Source organism: Erinaceus europaeus, chromosome 15 (genome assembly GCF_950295315.1).
Source record: "Erinaceus europaeus chromosome 15, mEriEur2.1, whole genome shotgun sequence".
Taxonomy (NCBI): domain Eukaryota; kingdom Metazoa; phylum Chordata; class Mammalia; order Eulipotyphla; family Erinaceidae; genus Erinaceus; species Erinaceus europaeus.
Genome location: NC_080176.1, coordinates 5,451,649 through 5,474,510, shown reverse-complemented (window position 1 = coordinate 5,474,510; position 22,862 = coordinate 5,451,649). Strand labels below are relative to the sequence as shown.

Sequence of the window (22,862 nt, the reverse complement as noted above, 5' to 3'; positions counted from 1 at the left end):
ACTCCAGAATCTACTGGAAGCAGGAGACAGCATAGTGGTTGCTGAGCAACTTTCATGCCTAAGGCCTAAGGTTCAGTCCCTGGCACCACCATAAGCCAGAGCTGAGTGGTGCTTTAGTGAAAAAACAAAACAAAAACTTCAGGAAAATGACTCAAATCTGTTGAGGGGCCAGAGGCCTCCTGCCTCTCCTGTTCAACCTTTCACTTAGCCCTGCGCCCTGTTCTTTTCTCCCTGAAAAGCCAAGCATCTGTTGGTGGCCATGAGCCTTGAACCTGTGTTTGCACTTGCAATTAAAAAAAAAAAAAAAAGGACTAGGTGGTATACACCTGGTTAAGCACACACATCACAGTGCACAAGGACCTGGGTTCAAGCCCCTGGTCCTCAGCTGCAGGGGGAAAGCTTCATGAATGAAGGATGAAGCAGGGCTGCAAGTGTCTCTCTGTCTCTTTCCCTCTCTACCCCCCCAATTTCTCTCTGTCTCTATCCAATAATAAATAAAAATGTTTAAACCAGAGAATGATCCCAGGGCCTTGTGCTTGTGTGGTATCACTGTGGAGCAGCCGCCTGTGCCTGACTCACTTCTCAGAGACATCACAGCACCATTCCACCCCCGATGGGGCTCCCCCCATGTCGTCCATGGTGTGCCCTTGTGGTGCTGGGGTTCAAGCAACCTCGTGCATGGAGGGCAGTCACTCCACCCATTGATCCCTTTCTGCTCACCCCCCTGGCCACCAGTATTCCTTCAGGCTCACTGCTGCTAGGCCGAGTAGGCTCTGCTCCTCCCTGACTCGGCCAGGCCCATGGGGAGCCATGAGAGACAGTGGGCATGTTCCCCCAGTCTTTATTTTCTGGACAGAGTTACCAGCTGTCAGCTGCACCCTCCACAGAGGCTGCTCAGCCCTGCTTGGACCTGATGGGCCTCCTGGCCAGTGGCTTCTGGAAAGGCCGGCATCTGGTGGAGGAGGGCTGCTGTCCACCCTGAGCCGCCGCTTCTGGGAGCTGCTGGTGGGGTGACAGCAGCTCCTGGAGGAGCGGGATGCCGGCCAGCACAGCCTGGCTCCGGGGGCAAGCTCGGGCCTCGGAGTGGCCTCTGCTCCAAGAAGGCGGCATTTCTGTGCATCCTGGGCTGCCTGACCAGCCCTGCTACCACTGTCCTGCTAACTTCTGCTCCACCCAGATGACTCAGTGCCACATGCCCATGTGGCCACCAGTGCTCAGGGGACCCTGGCCCGGGCTGCTGTGGCCCCCCAGATGGCAGCCCACCCGAGATCCTACAGCCTGTCTGTCTACACAGCCTGCTGGCTTGGGGCTGGCTCTGGAGTCCCAGAGGGCAGCTTCAGCACCGGCCTGGGGTGTGGCATGCTGGTCGCAGGGGGCGGGCCCGCAAACACTGGTCCCTGTAGGGCCTTAGTTTTCATGTCCATCGCAGAAAACAGTGACTGGTAAGACAGGAGCAGGAGTGGATGGTGGACGGAGAGTGACCCAGTGGGCACCACTGCCTTCAAGGCCCCTCTCCCTCGATGGGCGGCAGCAGGTGGGCGAAGCTGAGGAAGACCTGCTCCAGCGAGGTCTGGCTCACAGAGTAGTCGTCCACTCCCAGCTTCTCCTTGGCCTTCTCCAGGATGCCAAACACCTGGGGGCACAGAACCAGGCCCCCATTGGTCCCCCCTGTCCCAGTCTGGGACCTGCAGGGCCAGCCAGCTGGGGGGAGGCTCACTTGCAGGTGAGAAGGCCTCCTCCTGGCTGTCCCCAGCTCAGAGTGTGACTTGGAGTGGCTGTGTCCCCTCTCTAGGTAGACTGACTTCCATTACTATTATTGCTGTGTGGGGGGGCTGGGGGCACTAGGGAGTAGATTTGGGGTCACACCCATGCAGGATACCACGGAGCAGCCTCCCTAGCCCATTTAAAATTACTCAAGGAGGGATAGGGCAGTGGAACACCTGGTTGAGTGCACATGTTACAGTGCACAAGGACCCGGGTTCAAGCCACTGGTCCCCACCTGCAGGGGGAAAGCTTTCTGAGTGGTAAAGCGGGTCTGTAGGTGTCTCTCTTGTCTCTCTCCCTCTCTATCTTCCCCTTCCCTCTCAATTTCTGACTGTCTCTATCTGGTAAATAAATAATGATCATAAAATAAAATTGTTCAAGAACGATGGGGAAGGAAGGCCACCACAGCATCATCCCAGCGTCCGTGGAGCATATCCTGACACCGTCCATGGTGCTCCCGTGTGGGCCTGGGGCTCAGGCTCAGGCCTCTCGTGTGGAAAGTGTGTGCTCTCTACCACGTAAGCCATTTCCTGGGCCCCAGACTTCCTTTCTTGCACTGACTCCAACTCAAATAGTTTGGGTCTGCTGTCCCAAGACTAGCAGACACTAAGGGGCATGCTGGCACAGACGCTGGTGCTGGCCCCCGGGGTCTCGGCAGGAATGACTGCGGAGGCCCTTCCCGGCTCCAAGAGGGCCACTCACCTTGGCCCAGCTGAGGCCGACGCCCGGCAGGTGGTAGTGGACCATGCCCTGGTGCTCGTCCTCCAGGACGCTGCCTGCACAGATGAGAGACCGTGTCCCCCAGAGCCGGGCTGGAGGCCCCCTGCCCCGGGGGTCAGGGCCCAGGGCCCAGGGCTCAGGGCTCATCCAGCTCTGCTCAGGACGCACCTGGGAAGGTCAGGTGCACAAAGGCCTTGAACTCCTCCAGCGCCACCTGCCGCCCGTCGCACCGGACCTTGGCCCGCAGGGCGTAGCCGCTGCCAAACTTGCTCTTGAGGTGCTGCGGGCTGCCCAGGCACCGGAACCGGCCCTGCACCATGATGGCCAGCCGGGTGCACAGGGCCTCACACTCCTCCATGCTGGGGAGAGGGGCGGAGGCCTGACACAGGGCAGGGCAGGGGCGCCGGGGCCCACCCTCTGTGCCGGGCTTGTGCAGAGGGGAAGGTGTCAGCGGCCAGATCGGCCCATTCCTGACTCCCACCCAGTGCAGAATTTGTGAAGAGAGGCCCTGGGTCCTCTGTCTGCACAGCCCACTGAGCCTGCCCCTCCCCCCACAGCCTCAGACCGGCTCTACCTGTGGGAGGTGATGACGATGGCCTTGCCGGACTCTCGGGCCCGGGCCACCGTGTCCCAAAGCAGGCGCCGGGCCACCGGGTCCATGCCTGTGGATGGCTCGTCCAGGAAGATGACGGCGGGCTCTCCGATCAGGGCAATGCCGGCGCTCAGCTTCCGCTTGTTGCCGCCGCTGGGCAGAGGGGTGAGAATTAGTGGGGGCTCCACAGGTGCAGGTGGGGGCAGCGCCAGGGCTCAGGGTGCCTGCGACAAGGGCCCAGGGGAGCTCCGCGGGAGAGCTCTGCCTGGCAGCGTGTGTCCTGCCCTGTGAGGAACAGCCCACCATCTGCCTGCCCCTGGCGGCCCCGCCTTGGGGAGACGAGCGGGCACCGCCTCCCACACCTGTAGGTCCTGACTAGCTTGTCGGCGTGGGGCTCCAGGAGCAGGCCCCGCAGTGTGTTCTCCACGCAGGCGCCGATGTGGCACTCGGGGACTCCCCGCAGCCGGGCGTACATGACCAACGTCTCCCGGCCCGTCATGTGCTCCAGCAGGGCATCAAACTGTGGGCAATAGCCGATCCGCTGGCGCACCTGGGGGCACGACGAGGGGTCAACACTGCCCCTTCAGGTGGCTTCACACACCGCCCAGTGCGGTCTAGACGTGCCAAGCCCAGACACCTGGATGAGCGCTGCTCTGCTTCCCTGGTCCTGCTGCCCGTGGGCCCACCTCACCTCCTGGGCACCCACCTTCCCGATGTCAGAGCGAATGCTGTAGCCCCCCACGAAGGCATCCCCAGAAGTGATGGTCTCGTCGCCCGTCAGCATTCTGAAAGTTGTGGTTTTCCCTGCTCCGTTGAAGCCCAGAAGGCCGAAGCACTCCCCCTTCTGCACGGCCAGGGAGAGCTTGTCCACGGCCAGGAGGGGCGCACGCTGCTCATACACCTGCCACACAATCACCTGGGCTGAGACCCGCAGGGCTGGCTAGGGGGCACTCCAGAAGCCGGACACAGATGCACCCAGGCAACCTGGGGGAAACCCTGGGGCCTGGAGCTGAGACCCATGGAGTCAGCTTAGGGGGACCCTGGGACTAGGGCTAACACCCACGGGGCTAGCTGGGGAGGCCAAGACCACAGGGCAGCTTTGGTGAAGGGGACCTGGGGTGGCTGCCGCACCTTGGAGAGCTCCCTGATGACCAGAGGCGTGTCCAGCAGCGAGTCCAGGCTGGGGGCCAGGACGCGGCTCCTCTCGTTGGCCACATCCTGGTCCTCGGGAACCACAGAGGTCCAAGTGGATGCCTCCATCTGATTGTTCCAGAAAAAGAGAACTCAGTCAGCTCCAGCCCGGGGAAGAAGGGCCAGGTCTCCCGGTGCCCCGTCTGAACTTTCTGGAAGAGCGGGGGCACGCAGGGTGAAAGGAGACTCTGGGAGCACTCAGCCCACCAGGCCCGCAGCCTGCAGCCTCCACCCACACTCCTGCGCACTCACCAGGGCGCACCGCCTCCGGAAGGCGCACAGGCAGGTCCGGAACCTCCACAGCAGGTCCGTCTCCAGGAAGAAGAGCAGCGCCAGGTAGATGAAGCCCGAGGTGGCCATGGAGGCCACAAACCTGCCAACCCCCGGGGCACCCCAGGCATAGAAGTTCTCCTGGTACTGGATCTCTGTGGGTGGATGGGCAGAGCTGTACCCGGGCTTCTGCATGGAGGCTGAGGAGCGTCTTCTGCTCCAAGGGTGCAGCCTGCCCAGGTCTGTCACTCGGGAAGGGAAGGGGCCGCAGAGGCGGGCAGGACACTCACTGTACTTCTTGCAGTAGTGGGCCGCCACCTCAGAGGACATGCAGTAGCGCCTTGTCTCATAGTTCTCGTAGAAGCTGCTCACCGCCATGCCCAAGCAGTGGTTGGGCAGCACCAGGAAGACATGGTCCAGAGTTCTGGAAAGCTCTTCTAGCTTTACCGCTGCGGGGAGGAGGCACGGGCCTGTTAGTGCTGTGAGGCACGTCATACTTGCTACCTAAAGAGATCAAGGGGGAGGGCAGGTCCCCAGCTTCCCCACCAGGCCCCCACCCGAGGTAGGTGGGCGTCCCCGGCCCCACCTGGGATGCGCATGATGGTGACTATGAGGAAGGTGGCGATGCCAGACAGCACGTTGAAGATGGTGAGCCGCGTGTAGGCGGTGGCCGCGCTCGAGAAGAGGAAGCTGAGCATGTACATGAGCGGGATGATGGCCCAGCTGTAGACCAGCAGCAGCAGCAGGGCGTCAGCCATGTGGCCGTCCCGCGTGAAGGCGTGCACGTCGAAGGCCTTGAACACCACCTGCCGCCGTGACGGGAACAGGGCTTCCAAACCCACCGCACACCCATCTGCACCTCCCTCCGCCAAGACTTCCTTCTTCCCTGGGCCCCATCTACCAAGGGAGACGGGAGAGGAGGGGCTGGGTGCTGGGGACTGACTGAGTATCTGACTGGCCCCCGGAATGGGGCTGAGCGGGGCCTGGGCTTGCGTGCTCGCTGTGGGGGCTCCACACCAGCTCTCACCAGCAGCAGCAGGCTTGGGACCAGGAAGGAGAGGAGGTCCCACAGCAGAGCTGACAGCCAGAAGGTGGCCACGTGGACGCCGCTGACCAGCTGCACGTGCTTGGCCTGTACGGCCCTCTCGCCGACAGCCAGGATGGAGAAGGTGCTGGCCAGGAAGGCCGTGGCGAAGAGCAGGTTGAGGGCGATGTCGAAGCCCTTCCGGCCTCTGCGGGGGAGGATGCGTCAGGGACAGGATGGACAGGAGCAGGCAGGGGCCACGTCCTTGGTCACTGCCATCCAAAGCAGGCTGTGCATCGACCCAGCTGCTCAAAGGGGTGAAGATGGAAGGGGTGCAGCACCGGGAGCCTCAACCACGCAAGCACAGTGTCTCTGAACTTCCTGTCCCAGCCGCCTCCAGCTTCACAAAGCCCAGACACGAGCTGAGGGCACCACACCCCGTCTGTGGCCCTGCCCACCTCCAGGGCCCTCCAGACCCAGTCAGACCCCCTGTGGGCACAGCACCTGCCCTACAGCTGCTCTGCCCCCAGGTTACCCAGGGCACTCTAAGCATAGGATTCCACCGCTTGAAAACCAGCTGTTGGTCAACTAGCATTTGACCACAAACGCTAAACTCCCACAGCAGCCATGCATGCCTTTGCAAACCCTCTTTTCTAGTAAGCAACCCTCATGTAATGGGAGTCAGAAACTGGCTCTTTTTATTTATTTATTTTTTTTCCCCTCCAGGGTTATTGCTGGGCTTGGTGCCTGCACCATGAATCCACCGCTCCTGGAGGCCATTTTTTTCTCCTTTTTGTTGCCTTTGTTGTTGTAGCCTCGTTGTGGTTATTATTATTGCCATTGTTGATGTTGTTCGTTGTTGGATAGGACAGAGAGAAATGGAGAGAGGAGGGGAAGACAGAGAGGGGGAGAGAAAGATAGACACCTGCAGACCTGCTTCACCGCCTGTGAACCGACTCCCCTGCAGGTGGGGAGCCGGGGGCTCGAACCAGGATCCTTACGCCGGTCCCTGCGCTTTGTACTACATGCGCTTTACCCGCTGCGCTACCGCCTGACCCCCAGAAACTGGCTCTTAACATTGCAGTCCACAACTTTCTTTCCACCTATTGCACCCCTGAAGTATTTGGGGTGCATCCCCCCTTCCCCTCCCAGGAAACGCAGACACCCGGTAAGCTCTGCACCCTTCAACCAAGTGGGCACGCTGAGCACGTACTCGCTGAACTGGTCCTTGGCGGCCTGCAGGCTGCTCCGGGGCTGGGGGAAGTTGGAGACAGTGATGGAGGCCCCAGGCCCGCACAGCAGCTTGAACAGCAGGTTGTCCACGATGGCCAGTGCCGTGGCCGGGGAGTGGTAGGCTTGGTTGTTGAACAGGGCAGTGACCTCTGTGCCCTTGCCCGAATCTCGAAAGGACACGGCCACTAGGCAGCGTTCGTTAAAGCCGCCCCCCTCCACCGAGGCTCGGAAAATGAGGAACTCCTCCAGGTCACCTGCGGGGTGAGGGCAGGGTCAGCAGTGTGGACAGTGGCCCCATACATGTGACCTGGGGTGGGCACTAAAAGAAACATGGAAAGTAGACAGTGCAGGGGGTGGGGGTGAGGGACTGGGTGGTAGCGCACTTGGTTGAGTGCACGGGTTAGCAAGCACAAGGACCCAGGTTCGAGCCCCTGCTCCCCACCTGCGGGGGGGGGGATGCTTCAGGAGCAGTGAAGCAGGTCTCCCTCTATCTCCCTCTCCCCTCTCAATTTCTCTCTGTCTTATCAAAAGAGAAAAGAAAAAAAAAAGAGAAGAAAGAGAAGGGTGGTCCATGGGAGCAGTGGGTTCTTAGTGCTGGCACCGGGCTCCAGTGAGAGTCCTGGTGGCAACTAGAAGAAGGAGGATAAAGAAAGAAAACAGATAGGGGGCCAGGTGGTGGTGTACCTGGTTAAGCACAAGGACATGCACAAGGAGCCAGGTTCAAGTCCTCACTCCCCACCTGCAGGGGTGAAGGTCTACGAGTGGCAAAACAGGTCTGCAGATGTCTCTCTCCCTCCCCCCTCTCCATCTCGCTCAATTTCTCTCTGTTCTATCCAATAACGTGGAAAAATAACCACCAGGAGCAGTGGATTAGTAGTGCCTGCACCGAGCCCCAGAAATAAGCCTTGAGGCAAAAAAAGAAAAAAAAAAAACCAGATGGTGTCACCCACTGATACATGACCATGGACACGCCACCACAGACACAAGCTCTGCCCGGATTCACAGCTTGAGTTTTCTGATGGAGCCTCCTCCCAGGTCCGGAGGCACGTGGGGCTGTGCGGTGGGACGGCCTGGGTTCCTGCGCGTCAGGGCCCCTTACCCAGCACCTCTCGGGGCTCCTGGCCCTGGGCCCGCAGCACACTCTTCAGTTGCTCCACCAGCTGCTGGTCCAGCCGGGAGGTGCCGGGCACTGAGAAGGGCACCACGGTGCTGCCGTACTCGCCCAGGCACAGCTTCAGCGGCGGGTCATCCAAGACCTCGGAGGAGTAGTTGATGGCCAGGAGCGCCAGTGTGACACATGCCAGGGGCACCAGCACCTGGGCCGCCAGCAGCTTCCACTCGCGCCAGCTGTAGGTGGCCTTCTTCAGGAGCATGGCCCAGAACTGCTGGCAGTGCAGGGCTGGCTGCGACAGGGGAGCAGAGTGACAAGGGAGGTGACCCCACCGCCTGGAACAGAGCCACAGTGCAGAGTCACACGGTCCCCTGGCTCCAGCACAGAGGCTAGGGACAGGGCAGCCAGGGAGCCGGTGCGGAAACCCGCAGGGGAGCGAAGGCCTCCGTCTCTGCCCACAGCTGAGCACACGGGCAAAGGCATCCCCACTCCCTGGCACTGCCCTCCAGTGTGTGGGTGTCGGGTCGCCCACTTCCCAAGGCCATGCAGGCAGATGGCCCAGCACCTAGCATGGGGACATGGACAGCAAGTGGCTGGAGCTGGGGGGTAGCTCAGGGGGTAGAGTACCAAGTGTGAGGTCCTGGGTTCAAGCCCCAGCACCACATGGGAACACAACAGGCACCAGGAGAGCTATAAGGAGGGTAGATTGGGAGCTCTGATGTCCTGTCTCTTTGTGTTTCAAAAATAGATAAAAGAATGTGAAGTTGGGGGTTGGGCAGTAGCGCAGCAGGTTAAGTGCACATGACACAAAGCACAAGGACCAGAGTAAGGATCCCAGTTTGAGCCCCCGGCTCCCTACCTGTGGGAGTGTGTGTGGGGGTCACTTCGCCAGTGGTGAAGCAGGTCTGCAGGTGTCTGTCTTTCTCTCCCCCTCTCTGTCTTCCCCTCCTCTCTCGATTTCTCTCTGTCCTGTCCAACAACAACCTCAAGAGCAATAACAAGGGTAACAAAATGGGAAAAATAGCCTCCAGGAGCAGTGGATTCATAGTGCTGGCACCGAGCCCCAGCGATAACCCTAGAGGCAAAAAAAAAAAAAAAAAAAAGAATGTGAAGTTGAGCCTGGGGACAGCACCTGCAGCAGTGCACTGGACATGCTCACCTGCAGTCCCAGGTTCAATTCCTGGCACCACCATGTGCTAGAGCTGATCAGTGCTCTGTGTTCTCTCACTAAAACCAACAAATGAATCTGTTTTTTTTAAAAATATTTATTTGTTTATTTATTTATTCTCCCTTTTGTTACCCTTGTTTTTTATTGTTGTTGTAGTTATTATCATTGTTTTTGATGTGGTCATTGTTGGATAGGACAGAGAGAAATGGAGAGAGGAGGGAAAGACAGAGAGAGGGAGAGAAAGACAGACACCTGCAGACCTGCTTCAACACTTGTGCAGCGACTCCCCTGCAGGTGGGGAGCTGGGGCTCAAACTGGGATCCTTACGCCGGTCCCTGCACCTCGCGCCACGTGCGCTTAACCCACTGTGCCACCGCCCACCTCCTATGGATCTGTTTTTTAAAACTAGGGGCCGTGCACTGGGCTCAGTGGTGTCACATGCTCAAGGCCTGGTGCATTCACTCCTGGCTGAGTGGGAGAGTGGGGGCTGCCACCCGGCACTGAACCTGCCAGACAGCCGCTCTGCTTCCTCGCTGATAAGTGGATGACATCACTGATACAGGAATCAGCGACTGACGTGACCAGCGCTGCACCCACACTCCCGGCCCTGCTCACCCCGGTGTTGAGGAGCACAGTGCCGCCATCCTCCTCGATAAGCGTGCCCACACCGTTGGTGGGGTCCATGGCCCCGCACAGGTGGCCGTCCAGGGCCCAGTCGCTGGCACGCCGCTCATGTTGGTACTGCAGGGCGGGCAGCTGGATGGCCTGGATGTCCATGCTGCTGTCCACCAGCTTGCCGACCCTGCGCTCAGGGGGGTTGGGGGGGAGGGGACCCGGGCATCAGTGGCCTCAGAGCAGTGAGGGGGAGTTGAGAAGTGAGCCTGCAAACAGCACCCCTGCTGAAGGCCGGGTGTCCCCAGGGCGCTAAGAGCCAGAGGGCAGAGCTCAGTGTGGAGAGGTGGAGCTTGGGGCCCCCTCTGCAGGCACCTCTGCCCCCTCCTGGGTCACTGCCCCAGGATTCTTGGAGCGGAGGTCCTGGCCCACCTGAGGACCCCCTACTTCTCAAGTATGAGATGGGGGTGCTGGGCAGGCTGCCCAGCTTCACCCTCAGGCTGTGGACAGACCACTAGGCGCGAGCCTGAGCGCTACCCACAGTGCTAGAGAAGACAAGGGTGTGGCGTCCAGAGAGGGCCTGAACCTGGGGACACAATGCAGGAATCTTGCAGGGGCAGGGATATGGCAGTGTGTGTGTGTGGGGTTCCTGGGGTGGGGCCCTCTTGAGGCTGTCAGCACCAGGCCACACATGTCCTTCCTCAAGCTGGCCCACTCCCACCTCCACAAGACCCTCTTCACCCCACCTAGGGCTTCTGAGCAGCTTCCTGGAGGGCCTGCCGCCCTGGTGTGACACCCTGCAGCCCAGTCAGTGGCTCGGCTGCCCGCCATTTATCATGCCCTCAGCCCCTCCCTCGCCCGTATCTAGGTTTCTAGTTCACAACATCTGCCAAGTAAGCATCAGAAACATCAAATGTATGTCCCAGGGCGCTCTGTGGGGCCCCAGCCTCTGCCCCAGCTGCGCCCGAGGACCAGGCTACTGACCGCAGGAACACCTCCTCCATGGTGGTGACAGAGGCCCCGAAGCTGGCGATGCCCAGCTCCTTCTGCTTCATCTCCAGCTTCGAGAAGAGACTCTCAAACCTGCGGGGAAGATCCAGGGGCTGCTCAGGTGCTGTGGGTCCCCTGACACACCATTAACAAACTGGAAAGTCAGACCAGGGACACTGCTTAAGACTTCCGCAGCGGAGTCTCCGAGGTCCCAGGTTCAGTCCCGGCTCCATGGAGAGCCAGTCTGAGTGTCTTGCTCCCTCCCCACCAGGAATGTCAGCACTCCAGTTCCCAGGCCCTCTTTCAGAAACCACCACATAGAGGAGAGGAAGTGGGGGCTTCTGTGGCTTGGGGCAGAGGGGCACTTCCTGAGAAGGCGCCAGCTCTGAAGGTAAGATATCCCAGAGGGACCCCTCACACACCCCTCAACTAGACCAGCTGGAAGAAGTGGCAACGGAAACGGTAGCTATTAACATAAAGGACAGGGACACCAGGTGACAGGAGAGGAACAAGTGGCCCTAGAAACAGCAGTGTCTATGGCAGGGAGGCTGCCAGTGTGCTGCTGTCCCCACAAGATGGCCACTGCAGAAAGCCCCAGGCGCAGGACTGGTAGGGCTGTAAGCGGGCTCCCCAGAGGGCGAGGGCCCCCAGGACACAGCCAGCCAGCTTCCTGGGGCACCAGGTGGGGAAGCTCTGGTGCTGCAGAGTCCTCTCTCTCTCTCTCTCTCTCTTTCTCTGGATGAAAAAGCCAGCTGGGGACTGGTAACATCACACACAGAAAAAAAAAATTGGTAGTCAGGGGTTAAACAGAGATTCTGTGAGGCCTGTAGCTAAGCCCAGCACGCTTCATGGCACCTCACCCTACAGTTCGAATCTACCCTGTGGGGGCTGTGGAGGTCTGGTGGAGTTTTCTAGAAGCATACTTCTGTTTTGGGAGGGGGGCATGAATGCACAAAGTAGAGGCAAGCAGGAGTCGCGGCTCCTTGGGAAGTTCACAGGGTGCGTTTCCCAGGTTGGAGGCTTCGGCCCAGGGTGGGGGGGGTCCCCCTTGTCTGCTGCGTGACCAGAGGAAAAGCAGGCTTGCGAGGCCACTGCCCAGCGGCAGCAGTGAGCTGGCACAGAGAAGGGGACATGACCTCCCCCCTGTACCTCTGCTCCCCGCACCCCCACCTGTGCGTGCTCTCCTTGGGCAGGACGAAGGCCAGCTCGGCACCGGCGCTGCTCTCCAGGGAGGCGTTGGGGATGTGCTGGCAGATGAGCTGAGAGATGGCCTCGGGGTTGCAGTGCGGCTCCTTCACCAGCGTCATGTGGTAGCCCGCACCTGCGCCCCAGAAGCCAGCCCCGTGAGGCTGCGTGCCTGCTGCCCAGCCCTGGGGTCCTCAACTGGAGCAGGTTCAGGGGATGGGACTGGAGGATCAGGAGCAGGGAAGAAAAGGGCACTGCTACTTGAGGGGCTCCTGCCCCCTCCCCGGGAAGCAGACCTGCTGGAAGTGGGGGGCAGAGCCTGGCACTACTCCCCAAGACCTGCTATCCCATCCTTTTCTTTTAAAAGATCTATTAAAAATATTTTTATCTATTTGTGCTCCAGGAGGTGGCACAGGGGATAAAGCACTGGCCTCTCAAGCATGAGGTCCTGAGTTCAATCTCTAGCAGCACATGTACCAGAGTGATGTCTGGTTCTTTCTCTCTCTTTCCTCCTATCTTCGTCATTAATAAGTAAATAAAATATAATTTTTTACTTATTTACTGGATAGAAACAGAGAAACTGAGATGGAAATGGGAAACAGGGAGAAAGAGAGACATCCGCATGACTCCGCATGAAACTTTCACTCTGCAGGTGGGGGCTGGGGGCTGGGGGCTTGGGGCTTGAACCCAGGTCCTTGCACATTATAACATGTGTGCTCAACCAGGCCCTAGAGACTTACTTTACTCCTTTTTTTTTTTTTCAAAGTCAGTGCTTTTTAAAATCTCTTTCATTACATTTATTTATTTATTGGATAGAGATGGCCAGAAATCGAGAGGGAAGGGGATGATAGAGAGGGAGAGAGAGGGGGTCGGGCAGTAGCACAGCGGGTTAAGCGCACATAGCACAAAGCGCAAGGACCAATGTAAGGATCCCAGTTTGAGCCCCCGGCTCCCCACCTGCAGGGGAGTCGCTTCACAGGCGGTGAAGCAGGTCTGCAGGTGTCTGTCTTTCTCTCCCCCTCTCTGTCTTCCCCTTCTCTCTCCATTTCTCTCTGTCCTATCCAACAACAATGGCATCAATAACAACAATAATAATAACCACCACAACGATAAACCAACCAGGGCAACAAAAGGGAAAAAAATAGCCTCGAGGAGCAGTGAAATAGGCACCAAGCCCCTGGAGGCAAAGAAAAAAAAAAGTGAGTGTGAGAGACAGAAAGGCTTGTAAAGCCTTGTAAAGCTTGTAAAGCTTTCTACTGGGAGCTCGAACCCAGTCCTTGCACACTATAACATGTTCACTCAAGCAGGTGCACCACTACACCCTCCCCCTTTTTTTTTTTTTTTTACCAGAGCACTGCTCAGCCCTGGCTTATGGTGGTGTGGGGGATTGAACCTGGGACTTTGGAGCCTCAGGCATGAGAGTCTCTTTCCTTAACCACTATGCTGTCTCCCCTATGCAGTCAGTGCTTTTTTTTTTTTTTTTAAAAGAAATTTAAGAAATTTCCATTAATGAGATACAGGAGAAAGAAGTGATGGAAAGGGAGTGAGGAGAGAGGAGGGAGAAAGGGGAGAGAGAGAAAGGGAGACACCAGAGCTCAGCTCTGGTTTATGGTGGTGCTGATGATTGAACCTGGGACCCTAAAGCCTCAGGCATGAAAGTCTCGCATAAACATTATGCTGGGAGTCGGGCGGTAGCGCAGCGGGTTAAGCGCACATAGCACAAAGCGCAAGGACCAATGTAAGGATCCCAGTTTGAGCCCCCGGCTCCCCACCTGCAGGGGAGTCGCTTCACAGGCGGTGAAGCAGGTCTGCAGGTGTCTGTCTTTCTCTCCCCCTCTCTGTCTTCCCCTTCTCTCTCCATTTCTCTCTGTCCTATCCAACAACAATGGCATCAATAACAACAATAATAATAACCACCACAACGATAAACCAACCAGGGCAACAAAAGGGAAAAAAATAGCCTCGAGGAGCAGTGAAATAGGCACCAAGCCCCTGGAGGCAAAGAAAAAAAAAAGTGAGTGTGAGAGACAGAAAGGCTTGTAAAGCCTTGTAAAGCTTGTAAAGCTTTCTACTGGGAGCTCGAACCCAGTCCTTGCACACTATAACATGTTCACTCAAGCAGGTGCACCACTACACCCTCCCCCTTTTTTTTTTTTTTTTACCAGAGCACTGCTCAGCCCTGGCTTATGGTGGTGTGGGGGATTGAACCTGGGACTTTGGAGCCTCAGGCATGAGAGTCTCTTTCCTTAACCACTATGCTGTCTCCCCTATGCAGTCAGTGCTTTTTTTTTTTTTTTTAAAAGAAATTTAAGAAATTTCCATTAATGAGATACAGGAGAAAGAAGTGATGGAAAGGGAGTGAGGAGAGAGGAGGGAGAAAGGGGAGAGAGAGAAAGGGAGACACCAGAGCTCAGCTCTGGTTTATGGTGGTGCTGATGATTGAACCTGGGACCCTAAAGCCTCAGGCATGAAAGTCTCGCATAAACATTATGCTGGGAGTCGGGCGGTAGCGCAGCGGGTTAAGCGCAGGTGGCGCAAAGCACAAGGACCGGCATAAGGATCCCGGTTGGAACCCCGGCTCCCCACCTGCAGGGGAGTCGCTTCACAGGCGGTGAAGCAGGTCTGCAGGTGTCTGTCTTTCTCTCCCCCTCTCTGTCTTCCCCTCCTCTCTCCATTTCTCTCTGTCCTATCCAACAACGACATCAATAACAACAATAATAACTACAACAATAAAACAACAAGGGCAACAAAAGGGAATAAATAAATAAAATAAATAAAAAAAAATTAAAAAAAAAAAACAAAACATTATGCTATCTGAGCCTCGACTTTCTTTATTCTTTCCTTTCCCTTTCTCTCTCTCTCTCTCTCTCTCTCTCTTTCCCAGAGCACTGTTCAGCTCTTGCTTACGCTGGTGCGGGGGATTGAACCTGGGACCTTGGAGTCTCAGGCATGAGAGTCTCTTTGCAGAACCATTATGGTATCTCCCCCTACCCGACTTACTTTATGAGCAAGAAAGCAAAGCACTGCTCAGTTATGACATTCAGTTGTACCAGGAAATGAACCCGTGGCCACTGTGGCTTGGCCTGCCAGTTGTGTGCTACACTGGCACTATCTCCCTGGCCTCACTGTCCCCAGTTCCGCAGTCCCCATGCCCACTGCTCTGCTGACCCTACTGCCTGACCCTCGTTCAGGTCATGGCCAAACACACTCTCCCCACCCCGTCCCCGCAGCCCCTTGTCACCAGCCCTAGTGCTGGGACCTCTTGAGGATGCAGAACAGGGAGGCTGGAGAGCTCAGGGCTATGCAAGCAGCTGCCAGTGGGCGCCCCTGTGGGCGCGGGAGGACACAACCGCTCCCTGCTCACCGTACTTCTGCTTGAGGAACAGTGAGGACCCGCAGCACTGCAGCGCCCCCTTGGCCATGATGGCGATGCGGTCCCCCAGCAGGTCCGCCTCATCCATGAAGTGGGTGGTCAGCAGGACGGTGCGGTCACTCTTCTGCTGCTGGAGGAGGTCCCAGATGGCCCTGCGGGAGACGGCGTCCATGCCCGAGGTAGGCTCGTCCAGCATCAGCACCTGGGGGCGGGCAGCCTCGTGAGGCCGGCAGCATGCACCCGGCTGTGCCCGGCTGTGTGCCGCAGGGCCAGTCAGATGGAGTTCCACAAAGATTCAGCAGTACTGCCCACCCAAGGCACCAGGCTGAGGTGCCCAGGCCACGTCAGGAGGGCTGGCAGCCAGCCCTGGCTGAGAGGGAGCTTGAGCCCCATGCCTGTGGGCCCTGCAGCCCGAGAGGCCGGTTCGTGTGCAGGCCCAGCGCTGCTGTCCACACACCTTGGAGCCGGCCACCAGGGCGATGCCGATGGAGAGCTTGCGCTTCATGCCGCCGCTCAGGAACTTGCTGCGGGCGTCCCGTTTGTCCTCCAGACCCAGCGTGCGCAGCATCTGCTGGACCTCCTCGGGGCACTTGTGGCGGGACAGGCCTTTCAGCTGAGACAGTGGGACAAAGACGGAGGGCCCTCCATTGAGGCACAGGATTCAGCAACCTGGCTTCCCTCCCACCACAGCTGATGTCTGGAGTGCTGGTCCAAAGGGGACTGAGGCTCAGGCCTGCCTCAGGGGACCCAGCAGCCCACTGTGTCCTGGAGCGGCCGCTCAGCACACCTGCGCATAGAAGTACAGGTGCTCGGCCACCGTCAGGTTGTCGAACAGAACGTCATGCTGTGGGCACAGGCCCAGGTTCCTGCGGATCTGAGCCATGTCGCGGGAAATCTCGTAGCCGCTGATGTAGGCCCGGCCGCTGGAGGCAGGGAAGAGACCTGGGCACAGAGGGTTTGGGCTTAGGTCCTAGGAAAGCCCCGGGCATGCGCGCGCGCGCACACACACACACACACACACACACACACACACACACACACACGTGCTCAGGCTGCACAGAGCCGTTCGCTGTGGGTAGCCCCTCAGGCCTGGGCTCCAGGGTAAGGCACTCTGTGAGTGGACAAGCTGGGACAATACGTCTGCAGGGATGGAGCCACTTCGGTGTGGCTTGGGAGGCTAGGACGATGGAGTGAGTGTCACTCAAAGGTGACACTGGGCTGTGGAGCCTCTGGCTGTGAGCATCCTGCAGTGCGGGGAGGGGCCTTGGAGGCCGGGTCCAGGCGCACCTGTGAGCATGGAGAGGGTGGTGGTCTTCCCTGCCCCGTTATGGCCCAGCAGCACGGTGATCTGGCCCTCGTAGAGGTTCAGGGTCAGGTCGCGGACAGCTGCCTTGCTCTGGCCACCTGCTCGGAACACCTGCAACAAAGGCACCGGTGGCTGTTTCCAGCTGCCCCCCTCCCTGCCCCGGGCCCCGCAACAAGGACATGCAGGATTCATGGCCAGACTGTGGCTGCCTGGGCAAAGGGGACATGGGGCCCAGAGGAGCTGGGACAGTGGAGCCTGGAGGACGGCCCAGCTGAGAGGCAGCAGGGGCCCAGGCTGTGGACTCGCCACCCCCGGCTGGTCTGACTCTGCAGCCCGGCACCTTGGACACATGCTTGATCTTGATCCCCGCCACCAGGTCCTCTGGCTCGGCTTCGAAGAACTCGGTTCTCAGTGCTTTCTCAGGGTCGTCGTCCCCTTCCTCTTTGCCCAGTGCTGTCCGGGAGCTCCCGCACCAATAGGAGGGCTGTGGGGGGAGCAGAGGGGCTCAACAGGCCACGTGCTTGTGCATTTGCTAGGGAACGAGCTGGGGCCTGGGCTGGGAGCACTGCTCAGTGGTCTCCCTGGCCCAACCTTTTTTTTTTTTTTTTTTTTTTTTATAAAACTCTCTTTAAAATTTTTTATTAAAGGATTAATGGTTTACAGTTATTGGTACGTGTGTAAAATTTCTCAGTTTTCTGAATAACACTCCCCCCCATTTAGGTCTTCCTCCACCATTGTGCACCAGGAATGAAAGCCCATCCCCCACTCCAGAGTTATTTGTTTTTTGTTACTGCCAAGTTTTTTTTAATATACCTTTATTTATTTAATTTATTTTTTTGCCTCCAGGGTTATCATTGGGGCCCAGTGCCTGCACTATGAATCCACTGCTCCTGGAGGCTGTTTTTCCCATTTTGTTGCCCTTGTTGTTGTTGTTGGATAGGACAGAGAGAAATGGAGAGAGGAGGGAAAGACAGAGAGGGGGAAAGAAAGACAGACACCTGCAGACCTGCTTCACCGCCTATGAAGCGACCCCCTTGCAGGTGGGGAGCAGGGGGTTCAAACCAGGATCCTTATGCCAGTCCTTGTGTTTTGCACCATGTGCGTTTAACCCACTGCACCCAGCTCACCATTTTATTTTTACCAGAACATTGTCCAGCTCTGGCTGCTGGTGGTGTAGGGGATTGAACCTGGGACTTTGGAGCCTTAGGCATGAGAGTCTGTTTGCATAACCATTATGCTGTCTACCCTGCCCCTTTCTTTTTATTTATTTTTTAATTGACACTGGGTTATTGCTGGCACTACTAATCCACAGCTCCCAGTGGCCATGTTTCCCTTTTCCCCCTTCCCTCCTTATTTTGATAGGACAGAGGGATATTGAGAGGGAAGGGGAGATAGGGAGAGAGAAAGATAGATACCTGCAGACCTGCTTCACTGCTTGTGAAGCATCCCCTCTGCAGGTGGGGAGCCAGGGGCTCGAACCCAGGTCCTTGTGCAATGTAACATGCGCACTCAACCAGATGCAGCACTGCCTGGCCCCCCTAATTTTTCATTCTTTGTGCAAGAATCCACCACACATGTAGCTCCCACATGATGCAACCCCACGTACACCACCTTTACTCTGCTACCCTCCCACCCCGTGTCTGCACAGCCTTCACACTGTCTGCTGCCTTCCCCTGCCTTCCAGGGACACATTCTGGTGACTTTGAAGCTGAGAGGTGGGGATCATCATGCTGCAGTTCCCTTCAGCACTGCTCTCAGTGACTGAGTCCCAGGCCTCTGAGAGGCGGTGGCGTCCTCACTGAGTGACGCGGCTCAGATGCCGATGAAACACTTAGATCAAAGGGGTGGCACTGGATCAACGTCCAGCAGATGAGGTTCTTAGACGGTCACTGCCCAAGGTAGATGAGGGCTGGGTTTTCGGTACCCGTGTTCCCCACTATAGGACACTGTGTGCAGAAAAGAGGCCTGAGGGTGACAGCACAAAAGCTGCAGTTGTGTGGGACATTCCTGAGAGCACTGTTTGCACATGAAAAAAAAAAAAGTAAAAAGGCAAAAAAAAAAAAAAAAAAAAAAAGAGCCAAGAAACAAACCCACAACAGAAAACCAGGGGCTGGGGTTTGTGTGAGTTCCTCTCTGGTGGCAGGCCAGGCCTCAAGGCCTCTGTCCTTGCTGTCCGGCCACCAGAGAGGCCAGCAGCAGGGCCATCAGGACTCACCGTGAGGAAGAAGTACCAGGGCTGTGGGACGCCGAACTGGCCTGGGAGGACGGCCTCCACGTACCAGGTGACCAGGCCGTAGAACAGCGAGTCCAGCAGCAGCATGCCCAGAACATGCCCGAAGGCCAAGCTGTCGTCCACGTTGACAGGGCTCAGGAGGTCACACCACTGGATACCTGTGCCTGCAGGCAGGTGGGAAGCGGGACTGAGACCCCCAGCCACGCTGGCACATCCACTAAGCAGCCACCCCCGCCGGATTTTCAAACCCAGTATCTTTACAGAGAAAGAAAAAAAAGGAGACAGAGAGGAGAGACACCAGAGCCCTGATCTACCATCTATGAAGCTCCCCCGATGCCATCCAGTGCTCCCATGTGGTGCCAGGGCCTCGTTTTTGTTCAGGCTCGAAGGAAACAAGGGGAGGGAGATGTCAATTCTCCCACTGTGCCAAGAGCTGGGGGGCGGATCAGAAGCGCTCCAAGGTATGGATCCACCATGTACAGCAGAGAAGCAATTACAGAAGCCAGAAGTCCCACTTTCTGCACCCCAAAAAGAACTTTGGTCCATACCCTCAGAGGGGAGAAATGTTAGAGAAAGGTGACCAGAGGGCTCTAAGGCTCAACTTCATCAGGATCCAGAGAGAGAAGAGGGAAAAAGGAAGGACATTTGGAAGCAGTAACAGGTGTAGGTGTGACTTAGAGAGGAAGAGAAGGCAGGACCATAGGGGGGGAAAAAAAAGAGCAAATTTATGTAAACACAGATAGAGAAATAATAGTCAATCCATATCTGTGACCTTGGGAGAACCACTGTACTTCCCGATGGAGGGAATGGGGACCCAGAACTCTGGCGGTGGGAACAGTGTGAAATTATACCCCTGTTATGTCATAATCAATAGTAAATCACTAAAGAAAGAAGGAGAAAAGTGCCCCAAACCAGAGACGTCAGAAAGCCAGGAGCGGCCGGAAGAGTCTCAGCTCCAAAAGTACCCCGGGGGTTCCCTGCAGAAACGTGGAGCCGGGCAGGGCTGAACAGGAACTCGGGCTGGGGAGAGGCCATATTTCATGGGACACGTCGCTCTGGCCTCTCTGTGCCGCCCCCTCCCTAATGTCCTCTCAGTCTTCCCCAAGGCTTCAGCCTGTCCCCAGCCAGTTGCTTGGTCACGGCTCTGACTGTGCGGCTGAGTTGGCAGGGGCAGCACGGGGACAGGATAGGACTCACCTTTGGCTTCAAACTTGCCTATGAGCTGGGCGCCCATGGCCATGGCAACATTGGACAGCAGACAGGAGAGCAGCTTCTGGCTCTGGGTCATCCAGTTGTAGCGGGGAGCCACGAAGAAGTAGGGGATGTAGGTGAAGAAGTAGAGGAAGCCACCAACTGCTGCTGCCATGTTGGCTGTAGGTGGGGAGAGAGGAGCCAGCTGAGAACGTGGGGGAGCCATGCACATGCAGGGTGCCTGAGGGGAGGCGCCCAGCCATGTCTGAGGGGCCCCTGGCTGTCCACTTGGGACATATAAGGTCATCCATCAAGGAAACTCAGCTTAGTGGGCCAGACATCCTTTCCTTGGGGGCAGGGGGTGCAGCTGGGGCCTCGAACATGTGCACCACTACTACTGCACTGTCTCCCTGATTTGTTTTGTTCTTCACTCCTTATTTGGGAGAGAGGAGAGGGAGAGATACCACAGCACAACGCACCATCCCAGAGCTCCCCTGGTGCTGGCCGTGGTGCAGGGCCTGGTCCCTGGTCAGGCCTGAGCTCTACAGGGTGCATGATCTCAGGCCCTAGTGGTCACTTCCTGCAGGTCAGCTGTCCCTGGCTCAGGCTTGCGGCCCCTCTGCATAGCATGGGGTCACGGTCTGTCGCGTGCCCTCCGAGCCCTGAGCCGGGAGCCCTGCCGTCTCACCTTTGCTGAAGAAACTGCTGACCATGAAGCTGAAGGAGATGGAGGCGATGGCGAAGCAGGTGAGGAAGACGAACACCAGCGAGGGGTCGCTGTGAGCCAGCACCGCCATGTCCTTCTTCACCTGCTCGTGGCCAAGGTCGGGCTCAGGGCTGCCGCCGCTCAACCGCACGGGACAGGTTGAGAAGCAGCAGTTCGCAGACCAGAAGCCAGGCCAGGAGTGCGGGCCCACCCCCGGGGCCCAGAGGCTGAGCTCACCTTGACACAGAACAGCAGGGTCATGAAAGAGACGGTGACCAGGAGGAAGAGGAAGAACAGGAGGAACCAGGCGGCCCAGTGCAGCCAGCTGCTGAGCCCCATCATGCGCATGTACTCCTGGGGAAACCGAGGCAGCTGCCACGCCTGCCCAGGTCTCCCTCACCCCGAACCCCGACTGTGCTCCCGGGTCTGAGTGTGGGGCCCCGAGGGAGACAGGGTCCAAAAGGGGGGACTGCTAGAGCTCACACGGGGTCAGCCCCCAACAACCCTCAGAGTAGCCACAATGGGAAGAGCTGGAAGAGGGGCCGGGGGTAGGGCCGTGGGGCGAGGGTACGCCCTGGCTTTGAGCCCTGCCACTCCCTGGGAAGTCCACGCGTGGCCGCAGGGAGCCGCACCGACGGTGGAGGGGGGCAAAAGCATCTTTTCTTACGTTGTGTCTGTCTCTCGCTCTCTCAAAAAAAGTAGAATAAAAACTTGAGCCTGAGGGAGTCGGGCTGTAGTGCAGCGGGTTAAGCGTACATGGTGCAAAACTCGAGGATTGGCTTAAGGATCCCGGTTCAAGCCCCCAGCTTCCCATCTGCAGGGGGGTCGCTTCACAGGCGGTGAAGCAGGTCTGCAGGTGTCTTTCTCTCCCCCTCTCTGTCTTCCCTTCCTCTCTCCATTTCTCTTTGTGCTATCCAACAACAACGACAGCAGTGACAACAATAATAATAACCACAACAATGATAAAAACAAGGGCAATAAAAGGAAAATAAATAAATAGATAAAATATTTTAAATTTTTTTAAAAAATTGAGCCAGAGAGGTTTGTTGGTATTGTCACACATTCCAATGCCTTGAGTTCATTCCCCAGTGCTTTTCCCCCATGAAAAAAGTCAGTGAAGGGCTTGGGAGACAGCACAAAGGTTATGCCAAGAGAGAGAAAGAGAGAGAGATTGAGAGATGCTTTCATGCCTGAGGCTCCAAAGGTTACAGGTTCAACCCCCAGCACTACCATATGCCAGAGCTCAACAGTACTCTCAAAGAAAAGAAACAGCTCTGGAGATGGTGCCATCAATTTTGTTTTTTATTGATTTATTTTTTAATTATCTATTTATTTATTGGATAGAGACAGCCAGAAATTGAGAGGGATGGGGGTGACAGAGAGGGAGCGAGATAGAGAGACACCTGCAGCCCTCCTTCACCACTTGTGAAGCTTTTCCCCTGCAGGTGGGGACCAGGGGCTTGAACCTGGGTCATTACATTGTAACCTGTGCACTCAGCCAGGTACACCATCATCCAGCTGTGTGCCATAGATTTTAAAGCACTGAACTCTCAAACGTTAGGTCCCAAGTTTAGTCCCAGACACTGCATGCACCAGAGTGATGTTCTGGCATGCACTCTCTCTCTCTCTCCCTCTCCCTCTCTCTCTCTGGCTCTCTCTCTCTCTCTCTCTCTCTCTCTCTCTCTCACACACACACACACACACACGTAAATAATTTCCAAGCAAACAAACATAGTGTCTGGAGAGAGCACAGCAACAGCAAGTCAGACTTGCATGCCCAAGACCCCAGAGGTTCAATCCTCTGCACCGCCTCATACCAGAATTGAGCAGTGCTCTGGTCTCTCTCATGGAAAGAAATCAATTGAGGACCAAGTGTACGTCACCATTTGCAAAGACTCAGCCTCAAGCCCCCGGTCCCCACCTACAGAGAGGAAGCCCCACGAGTGGTGAAGCAGGGCTGCAGGTGTCTCTCTGTCTCTCTCCCTCTGTATCTCCCCCTTCTGTCTTAATTTCTGTATCTATCAAAAAGAAAAAAAAAAAAGGCTGCCTGAAGCAGCGGATGTTCCAGATAGGCACCAAGCCCCTGTGATAACCCTGCTGGTAATAAAAACTAAATAAATGACTAAATCAAATACAACTTCAACAAAAGAAACAGAAATAAATCAGAAACAGAAGGATGAATATGGGATGATC

At 57.0% G+C, this 22,862-nt stretch overlaps 1 protein-coding gene across 5 annotated transcripts in view; it reads right to left on the bottom strand.

The window, feature by feature from the left end:
• Positions 1-825: 825 nt before the first annotated feature.
• The window catches only part of LOC103117964 (phospholipid-transporting ATPase ABCA3), a 35,874-nt gene continuing 13,837 nt past the window's right edge, over positions 826-22,862 (bottom strand). For all 5 annotated transcript variants that reach the window (XM_060172562.1, XM_060172559.1, XM_007528097.3 and 2 more), the window contains exons 9-33: positions 20,907-21,023; positions 20,652-20,772; positions 19,970-20,143; positions 18,755-18,936; positions 16,880-17,023; positions 16,521-16,650; positions 16,021-16,175; positions 15,691-15,846; positions 15,225-15,435; positions 11,846-11,996; positions 10,670-10,768; positions 9,689-9,875; positions 7,894-8,197; positions 6,775-7,048; positions 5,565-5,769; positions 5,124-5,343; positions 4,828-4,986; positions 4,520-4,692; positions 4,208-4,336; positions 3,783-3,977; positions 3,439-3,626; positions 3,059-3,229; positions 2,653-2,843; positions 2,467-2,540; positions 826-1,633 (exon numbers count right to left, since the gene is read on the bottom strand). In XM_060172562.1, the coding sequence (XP_060028545.1) occupies positions 1,502-1,633; positions 2,467-2,540; positions 2,653-2,843; positions 3,059-3,229; positions 3,439-3,626; positions 3,783-3,977; positions 4,208-4,336; positions 4,520-4,692; positions 4,828-4,986; positions 5,124-5,343; positions 5,565-5,769; positions 6,775-7,048; positions 7,894-8,197; positions 9,689-9,875; positions 10,670-10,768; positions 11,846-11,996; positions 15,225-15,435; positions 15,691-15,846; positions 16,021-16,175; positions 16,521-16,650; positions 16,880-17,023; positions 18,755-18,936; positions 19,970-20,143; positions 20,652-20,772; positions 20,907-21,023 (4,242 nt within the window). In that variant the 3' untranslated portion in view covers positions 826-1,501. The remainder of the gene's footprint in view (positions 1,634-2,466; positions 2,541-2,652; positions 2,844-3,058; positions 3,230-3,438; positions 3,627-3,782; positions 3,978-4,207; positions 4,337-4,519; positions 4,693-4,827; positions 4,987-5,123; positions 5,344-5,564; positions 5,770-6,774; positions 7,049-7,893; positions 8,198-9,688; positions 9,876-10,669; positions 10,769-11,845; positions 11,997-15,224; positions 15,436-15,690; positions 15,847-16,020; positions 16,176-16,520; positions 16,651-16,879; positions 17,024-18,754; positions 18,937-19,969; positions 20,144-20,651; positions 20,773-20,906; positions 21,024-22,862) is intronic.